General features: G+C 39.9%; 1 protein-coding gene across 1 annotated transcript; it reads right to left on the bottom strand.

Annotated features, from left to right (window-relative positions):
* Positions 1-64: 64 nt before the first annotated feature.
* Positions 65-9,765, bottom strand: Selenop (selenoprotein P). Its single transcript, XM_021182754.3, has 5 exons — positions 9,534-9,765; positions 5,686-5,901; positions 4,797-5,009; positions 3,313-3,430; positions 65-1,476 (listed from the first exon to the last, which is right to left on the bottom strand). The coding sequence occupies exons 2-5, from the start codon at positions 5,886-5,888 to the stop codon at positions 862-864; spliced, it is 1,149 nt and encodes a 382-aa protein (XP_021038413.1). The 5' UTR covers positions 5,889-5,901; positions 9,534-9,765; the 3' UTR covers positions 65-861.
* Between the last annotated feature and the right edge of the window lie 287 nt (positions 9,766-10,052).

Raw genomic sequence — 10,052 nt, forward strand, 5'->3', positions numbered from 1 at the left:
TTTAAGACATTAAAAAATCACTTCTATTTTCAATGTGAGCATGCTGAGCAATAAAGACACACACTTGAAAGCTTTTTAAATTGCATTTATTTTGATAAGTGTGTACTGTAGCCACTTAATTCTGTACTCCATTCTTGCTTAGTTGTATTAGCCATAAAAGAGGTCAGGTTCATAGGACTTAGTTTCTCTATGAAACCATCATTGATTATGGAAATACTGTCTTAAGCAGTAAGCAGATTAACACCATGCTTTCCTTCCATTACATCTCTCAAGATAGTCCCTCACAGCTCAGCAGAGCAGTACAGCATTAGATGAAGAGAACAAGATGCACAGATACATGCAGTGCAACTCAAGCTAGGACTCTAAGAGAGAAAATGATGAGTAGATATTTAAAGTGTAATCTGTTAAAGATTTCATCGGTTTTAAATGTAAGAGTAGAAAGACAAAGTTTCTCTTGTTTTCAGAGTTTAAGTAAAGAAAAAACACTGGAAAATATGTCTTTGTTGTTCTTTCTCTGTTCTTAATTACAAGCTATCCAACAGAAACCCCTAGGTCATAGTTTATGTTTCTGTTCTCATTAATGTAACTAGAACACTGGAAAAAGAAAAAAGAAAGACATATTAACCAAAGGCTGCAGTCACTTTTCTGTTGCCCTATTGTACAAATCTGATTTGGATGAAATGTTTTGTGGCATAAAATTTTTAAATTTTGGAAGCCAATATGGTAGATTTCTCTACATTTGCACAAATCCAATTTCTATGACTTTTAGTTCACTGATTAATTAAATGGGCTGTAAACATTCTCAAAATGAAATTGTGTCTTTAGACTGCCTTGGGGAGAGTATACCTTGTTTTCAATAATTTAGTTTGAATGTCATTTTCACTTCCTGGTCTGATTATCTCAGCTTCAGTTAGGGTTGGCTTCCATTCGGTTCATGGGCTGATTGTGTCAGGCAGCTGGAGGTGACCTACACTGACAGGATTCAGTGACTTTCTCCTCCGCGAAAAGCCCCTGTCAGCTACATAAGGATGGGAGGTTTTCGGCACACTGTCAAGTGATTGCAGACCCTGACTTCTCAAATATGAGGTGGCGGCAGTGACAGCAGCAGCTGCTGGGGGCTGCCTCGGACTCCTTAGACAACTTACACAGGAGCTGGTTGATGCACCCCCTTCGTCAGAGCTTCCTCTGGGCAAGTGAAAGGTGCAAGCCTTCACTTGCTGCCGTGTCTCAGCTCTCTAAGTGACCCTGCCTGTGCTGGCCCCTGTGCCTGTGGTGGTGGTGCAAGCCTGAAGGAGGCAGAGTCCTCTCGACATCTGATGGCCCTGGTTGCTGATTCTCTGAAGGCTTACTGCTCCCAAGATGCTCCTGCCCATGTTTGTTGTGGTGTTTGTGGTGGCTATGAGCCTCTGAGGGCTCCGCAGTTTTATTGGCCGTAGCTGAGGTCACATTTTTACAGAAGTCTTCATCTTCAAGACTCTGGAACAAATTTATAAACCCACTTGTTAACATGCTTATAGAATTATCATGAAGGCATGAAAAATTACGTGTAGGGCCAACATATGTTATTTCAACAAGTGAATTGGGATACACCTTAGTGGCAAGTATAGCAACAAAAAAGAGCCCTATCCTAGTCTCAATGTCTACAATTTTTATAATAGGTTTAAAGAAGCAAAACTACTAGATTTCTCTCTGTAAAATCAAAACTTAATAAGCTGGCTGAAAAAACTTAGGTCCTAATGAAGTCAGCCAAATATTTCAGAATCTTAGCATCGGTTCTGCTACAGTCACTTTGCAAACCTGCCGTCTATCTGATCTCATCCTGTTTTCTAGAGCTAAATAGCTTCTCTCTCTCGGACAACTCAAAGATGTCAGTAAAGACTGGCAACTTTTCATTCTGCTTCATGAGAAAATGTTTTTAATTTCATCAAAGCTTTGGTAGTGTTTTCACAGCTCTGTTGGGTAAAAAAGGTGTCATAGCCTACTTTAATTGACAGCAGCTTTTTCTCTCTTGGTTGAACAAATAAGGTATCATATAATTGACAGCAAAACAGAAAGGTGCTGATTTGATGTAGATATCAGATCCTATGCTATGTTACTCTCCTTAGCAAATAGTTCATAAGTTTTAAGCCTATTATAGGAAATCTTTCTGCCTTTTTTTTTTCAATATGGCTGGACATATTTATAGTAGGCATTTCCACAAATGCAAAACCAGAAGTAACCCCAAAATATGAAAAATTAAATCTTGATAGCACTAATTATTTAGTGTTGGTTCAAATCTAAGAGATTTATTTGCAACCCAATCTCCTCATCTTTAAAATCTGAAAATAACATTTAGAATTTTATAAATATTAAAATCAAAGTGGTACGATTAATGTGACCTGCCAACAAAATTAGTCAATTCCTATATAATTTCAGAATATTTCTTGAACCTGAATTTAAATTTTAACACTCTGGCCAATTTAGGAAATATTGTTTAAAGATATTTTAAGTGCAAAAGAAAAAAGTTTAGTCAATAAGAATTAAATTTTTATAGAAATATTTAAATGTACTTCTTTCTCATAACAAGAAATAAATATTTTCGTGGTTATAAGGAGATATCAAGTAATTAGTAGTATACATTTCTTTTTCAGAGGAGTGCAATACTTAACTAACAGAGAGGAAAGAGGCTAGCTCTTTAGCAAAGCTGGTTGTCCTGAATCAAGGGACAAATTAAATAGTTATCTAGTTTCAGTTCCCTGACCAGTAACATCACAGATGGGCTTCTCTCTGAACATGCCCAGGTTACCACAGTCAGAATATTTTAAATGTTGACTAAATTCTTCGAGCACTTATCCTTATGCAACAGCATTCATTAGTAGCTGACATAGTGGTCTACGATGTTTTTTTATTACCTTTAGATGTTTATTTATTTTTACTTCATGTATATGAGTCCCTTGGCTCCATGAATTGAGAACACTGCATTTGTGCCTGGTACCCTCAGGCCAGAAGAGGGCACTGGGTCCCCTGGAACTGGAATTAAATGGCTCTAAGCTGCTGTGTGGGTGCTGGGGACTAAACGGGGCTTCTCTGCAAAAGCAGCAAGTATTCTTAACCACTGAGCCATCTCTCCAGTCATGGTTTGTTTGTTTTGAAAGGCTTTCTAGATAAAAGCATCAATATGAATCTTGAAAATATGTTTTAAGGTGTGTTACCTAACACAAATCATGCATTAAAAATTTTCCTTTTATAATCGATAGCAAGCCACTTATTAGGTAGATTTTTTTAGAGTTTTCTCCTTATCCCCCAGTAAAAGCAATCGAGAAAAATGCCTACCGTGAGATTGCAGTTTCCGCACCTCTCCTCACAGTAAGCAATCTTAATGGCTTCTTCAACATATGGGAATGTGAGGAAGGAGTAAGGCAAACCAAGGTGATACACGAGACGGCCACATCTAAAAGGCAAACATAAGGTTCTACTGTAGTTTCTGTACTGCAACCCTACTAGGGCTACATGGCATTAGGTGTTAGGGGCCAAGACCCTTCCATGCCTTTAATAGATTTCCTTGAATGGAGTCTACAACTGAGTTTCCAGGATGTATACCAGGTCAGATTAGACCAAGAATACACTGAGTCTAATCTTAGTATTTTGAATTATACGTGTCACTAAATAATAAAAAAATGTATAATAACTGACTCAGATATATATTTAATTTTAATTTTATATTCTGCCAAAGACTAATCGTGGGAGCTTTTCATAACTGCTTAGGCAAGACAAATTTTACAGAAGCAGAAATCATAGCACAACAAAAGCAATTTCCAAGTTTGGGGCAGACTCTTATCTATTTGTTATTTTTGTAGTGTAGGAATCAAACCCAGCCCTTACATCTGCTATATAATTACTCTGTCAGTGAGCTACATCCCCAGTCCCCGATTTTTTTTAAGGTAGATTCTTATAACTCAGCTTAGCCTTGAACTCACTGTGGCATCTAAGCTAGCCTGAAACTCATGGTTCTCCTTTCTACTGAATGTCACAAGTACTGGCACATGGATGCTCTGTGCTCACTAGCTCACTTATTCAAAGACCTGACATAATAAAGTCTCCATTAAATTAAAATAGCTATAATTATAATTTAACATTCTCAAAAATGTTAAAGTTGAAATGTCCATTTTTACAGATATTGTACCCAAAATATTCATCTTTACATGAGTGGCAAAATGTTGTACTTTCCACTGACTAGATTAGTTTAGAAGCCTGAAAGAATGAAGTGTAATGCTAAAATGATATGTAATGTGAGGCAAAGGAAACATTCGGCCCATGTGGGGCAGAAGAAAGCAAGCATCAACTAAGAATATTTTATAGAAGACAATATATGCATTGAAATTCTCTAAAACTATGAATTTTTTATTTAATCATAGATGTAAGACTTAGGAGCTGGTGAATGACTACAATTCCTTAACACCTGCCTGACACAGTTTTCTGAAGGGCAGATGGCAGCAAGGCCATCCCCAAGACCACTTTTTTGCAGAATATTCAGTGTGAAGAGAAGAAAACTGAATCCCCCTGAATAATACAAGCTTGTTAACAGGAGGAATGTAGTAGGAAGAATGAGAAGGAGGGAGGGAGGAAGGGGAGAGGAGGCAACAGAAAGCTGTGGAAAGAAATAGCAGGGCAGTGTCTGCCATAGAGTAGAAACTGAAAATGTCTCCAACAGTAAGGAGTCCCATGAGATGAAAGGTGAACTGTGGCATTCAGTAGTGAAGAAGACCACTGTGTGCAGCAAAAGTAAATAAATAGGAAAGGCCTGGAGGACAGCTCACCTGTCATAGATGAGGAAGTCATCTTTGTTTCCATTTAAGAGAGTCCAGACATCTGTGTCATCTTCTTCTTGTCTGTACACTGCAATGTGTTCTGACACCTGCTTTTTAAGATGTGAGTGTTTTAATTGGGAAGGAGATCCTTGATGGTTAACAACAATGTAAGAGATGTTAAAATATCCTTGGCTTTCTAGTTTTATGCGCAGGTCTTCCAATCTAGGGGGAAAACACATGAAATTAATGATGACATTTAGTTTGCTTATCTGTTCTGCCATCTACATTCTTTTCGCGTTCTGCGATGCTCGTATTGTTTTTAACTGGCTGTAACTTGTTTTGTGTTTGTTATAAGGCAACTTTACTTTTTTTTTTTTACAGTTGTTTATAACTTGAAACAATGCGAAATGTTTGCATGAACATGAGCTTCAAATTAGATAAACTTGGATTCACGTTGCATATATGCAGAATGTTATGCCAATAATAGTTGGTGGATGAGTCAACCAATGTTCTTTGTTTATGGTTGTTAAATGATGCAAGACCTTTTATTAGCATTTTAGCATTTAGTGTGTGTACTGGCTGGCAGCCTTCCTCTGCTCTTAAAGAATCTGCTACACTAATAGGAAAACATGTTCAAAGCCCAGGAATGCCACAGTGAATATTTTGGTAGTACTGGATATATCCATGGTGTGTGGTGTGTATGTGTGTGTTTGTGTGTGTGTGTACACATATAAGATGCCCTCATCTTTTCATTAGATGTGTGCTATGCAAACATATTTGTCTTCAAAGGTGTTATTTAACCATTACATTATTCCTATTTATGTTGCCTTTTATATGCATACATTTATATTTAATAACCTTTTGCTAAGAATATCCTAAGCCTTAAAAGATCACTTACCTGGATGCCTGCAGAAGACACAAGTATCAGCTGGCTTGAAGAAGAGCAACCACTGTCACTTTGCCCTCTGAGTTTAGCATTGGATTTTGATCTCCTATGTACCACTCCGGGGCTTTGTAACAAGCAGAGCTTTGGCCTTGGCTCTCTGCTCCTCCATAGGGGAGGAAACAGAGAGCCAGGGCAAGCCCTAGGCTTCTCCACATTGCTGAGGTTGTCCTATAAAACAAGAGATGTAATCTTCATTGATAACTTCACAGTCATTGCTATGAATTTCTTTAAACACAGTAGGTACAATGCTACTTATCATAACTTAGCATATGGATTCTATTTCCATTTTGTTAGGCTCATTACACCATTGTCATGCGCCTCCTTCCATTAAATGTTCCTATAAAGGGGAAAGTGCCAGCAAAAAGGCAGAGGAATGATCAGAGGTAGCTAGCTACCTGCAGCATGGTACAGTATTTCCATGAGCAGCACACATTTGGAAATGTGCCTAATGAGACAGCCAGGCACCTCTCTGGGAAAGGACACATATTCAGAAACACCTTCCAACTGTAATGCATAGACACAGAACATTCTGCAAACACATTCTGACACATTTGAGATGCACTGAGCCCTGACGGCTTCATTCTACCCTCTGCCAATCTAGGAAATGTTAGTTGTGAACTCTGCACAAAACTGAAAAAAAAAAAAAATCAGCCCAGAAAGTAAAGGGAGGACATGGCGGTGGAGACCAACATGGTGGTTGTGGTTCATGGTGGCCCTTAGCTCTTCTTGCATGAAATCTTCCTGTAAAGTGCCAGGCAAAAGGCAGACAGTAAACCATGGCTTCAAGTTCAAGCCTCCCGCATTTTTAAACATCTTGAGTACATTCAATATTTTTGGCTTGTTAGTCCTCTATATGTAGTAACGTGATAATGTAGATTTGAATCTCTTCAGGTATAAGACTACCTGCTTTGATATTGCCACCATATTCATGATAAGTGTGTCCAGGAGAGGAAAATCCTAGCCAAGAAGCAGTATTACAAGTCATTGTTCTTGCCCCACCTAAACCTCTCCAGTAGTCTACAAACCAAACAGGAGGCAGTAGTTGCTGCTACTGCCGTCATGAAGCTCCTGTGACGAGGTAGAAAACATTCTCAGATAAAAAGATGCCCTGTCTCAAGAAAAGTTAAAATATCAAATACATGATGAGAAATAGCCCCCAAACTTGGCCACCTCTCTCGGAATTTTTTATAGGTAAATTTAGAGACATGAAAAAATGTGCAAAAATCATGGAGAAGAATTAGAAGAAGGAGGAAGAGGAAGAGTGGGAGGGGGAGGAGGAAGAATAAAAGAAATCCGGTGTGGTGGCTCATGCCTGCAAAACTGACACGAGAAAGCTGAGGCAGAAGGATACCTCTGAGTTCAAGAATAGCATGGCCACGGGGTGAATTCCAGACCTCTCTGGGACACAGAGTGAGAACAGACCTAGTGGTGTGAAGTGCTTCTGAATACCAAGTTAGCTGGCCACAGCAGCACACCTGTGCCTGTGACTAGCATGTGAGAGCTGAGGCAGAGGAGTCTCCAGTTAGAGGCCATCCTCAGCTATACAGTTAGACAGTTCTCACCAAGGGCCTCACTGAAGAAAGGGGAGGGAGCTGGGTATAGTAGCTCATGCTTTTAATCCCATTATTCAGGAGGCAGAGGCAGAGGCAGAGGCAGAGGCAGAGGCAGAGGCAGAGGTAGAGGCAGAGGCAGTTTGATCTCTGTGAGTTCGAGACCAGCCTGGTCTATGTAGTGAGTACCACAACAGCCAGTGCTACTTGTGAGACCCTGTCTTAAAAAAAATCAAACAAAAAAGAAATAATGAAAAATTAGGAGGGAGGGAGGGGGAGCTGGGTATGGTGTGCACACCTTTAATCCCAGCGCTTGGAAGGCAGAGGCAAGTGAATCTTATATAATAAGTCTACATATAACTGGTCCAGGCCAGCCAGGGTCACACTGTCAGGCTACGCCCAAAAGTAAAACAAGACAAGAAAAGGAAAAGGCAACCTTTAAATCTACTTCAGCTATTTGTACTAACATTTTTAATTCTGGTGTTTAATCGGGTGATATTTACCATAATAATGGGATCATTCTTATGTCAATCAGTTACTGGGTTTTGCTAGAACTATAAAGGCTAAAAGGGAAGCTGTTAAGCACATTTACAGGCGCCAGTTGTGCCTCAGAATGTTTATGCTACTGCCCTCTCTGCAACTGAGGAAACTGTGGCTCAGAGAGACTTTGTGTGCCTTCTCTAAGACCATACAGGATTATTATCCACAAGAGTAGATTTAAATTGGTTCTGCCCAACTCAAAACATGGATAGCTCAGCTACCAGTATACACTGAGAGTTTTAAAATACATCACCTTGCAATAACTATGGCAACCTATTTAACTATAGCACTAACTATAGCATTTCTATATGCTCTATGCTCTGAAGGAAAAAAAGAAGGAAAAAAAAACCAAGCTATTCAGTTTCTTAATAGAAAATCTAGCTGGTACTTCTTTCCTAAACTAAATTCATGCGAGGCTCTGGGATCAATCGCTAACATACACACACACAATCTCAAAACACTAAACTAAATTCAGTCTTTATAGAACTCTAGCATGAAGACATGGCCGTTGATACTCTGCCATAAGGCAGATATTTTCAAATGGCTAAATGGCAGACATAAATGAGAAGACTATTTCACCCACGTTTCTAATGAAAAGAATGATCGAGGGACAAAGGAAAAACTGGAGAAGATGAGTTTCCACTTGCAGAGTTTCCCATCATTAATCAATAGGCTGCTTGACTTTGCTTAAGGTTGCTTTTATGGAATAAAGTTTGCATTTTAACTGTAACTGTCGAAGAACTATATAAAAAGAATGAAGGCAAATAACAAAATTAGATCCAGTAACAACTGGACAGTGATTATAGCGATCCTAGTCTTCAGTTGCAAGCCTAGATACCTGTTCATGCTCAAAACTACAATTGATTGGACTCCATTAAAAGGAGAGCAAGCATACTCTTTGCCACACATCCTCTCCCCCTGAACAACAACAACAACGACAAAACAGACCAGCATTTTAAAGCCCCTCATCCGCTGGGCAGTGGTGGCACACGCCTATAATCCCAGCACTCGGGAGGCAGAGGCAGGCCGATTTCTGAGTTCGAGGCCAGCCTGGTCTACAGAGTGAGTTCCAGGACAGCCAGGGCTACACAGAGAAACCCTGTCAAAAAAAAAAAAAAAAAAGCCCCTCATCCACCTTCAGGCTTCCACCCTCTACTTAAACTCAAAAGCTCCCCCACCGAAGGACAACCTGCCCACCACTGGACTGCCTTAAAGCAAGGCTGGAGCCCTGCCCTGGGGATGGAGCCTGCTCCCTCCCTGTTCAGTCTGCTCCCTCCCAGTTCTGAAATTGCTTCCGAATTCTCTGGACACCTCTACAGTACAGAGCGGTGCGACGGGCGTCTGTCCCATCTCTGCTCTTGAAATCCACTAGCTTTCCCTCTTGTTTGTTCTCACTCTAACCCTTCGTGGGAAACCCTGGAATTTAATGAGATAATGTTGCCCATATGACACCACAGTCTCCTGCAGAGAGAAACAGCTGCATTTTACATTGCCCACAGTAAAGGACAAAAATCAACAACAATAAAAATATAAAATTTGTTTTTAAAAAAGTTAACTGTTCTTCCCCGACACTTCTTGTTCATTTAAAAAAAAAGTGGTTTTAATGTCTTTTAGTCATCTTTTTACTAAGTCTATTTTAAAGCGGGGGAGAAACGTATTTTACCTCAGAAAAATATTTCCCAAACTGTAAAAGAATCAAGTCCTACTTACGCAACTCCTTCGGATGTCTCTTTGCTCTAGTTAGGGCAGCTCCGCAAAGCCACAGGCTGACACTGACTTTTATAGCCCTGTTGTTTACCTCGCCCTTTGAGGTGCAGTCCAAAGCTCGCTGCTCCCTCCCGCTGCGACCTTGCAAATGCAGCAAGCCCCTGAACAGTTTCCGATCACAGTGAGAAGAACGTTTACACAGGTGAGGCAGTGCTTACTGAGAGAAGACGGACGACTTTTGACGAGTTTCTAACTTATTTTCTGCTTTTGATCACCCTATAATCTAAGAATGGTACAGTCCAGGGTGGAAGGAAGGGCTAAGGGGAGAGAGGTCCTCCAAGTGCCTTTCCTTTCGAAACTACAATAGGGAAAAACATTTGCTTAGCCAGCAAGTTACACAGCTGTTTTAAAAGAAGGAAAAACATTTTTGTTTTCCTTTTCCTGTATGAAGAGGAAGTTCTATACTAAACCCACACTGAACGCTTCTTTAGAAAAGTCACCTGCTGTCACATTATTTTGGTC

This window comes from Mus caroli, unplaced genomic scaffold, assembly GCF_978045245.1.
Source record: "Mus caroli unplaced genomic scaffold, Mus_caroli_1 scaffold_16, whole genome shotgun sequence".
Taxonomy (NCBI): Eukaryota; Metazoa; Chordata; class Mammalia; order Rodentia; family Muridae; genus Mus; species Mus caroli.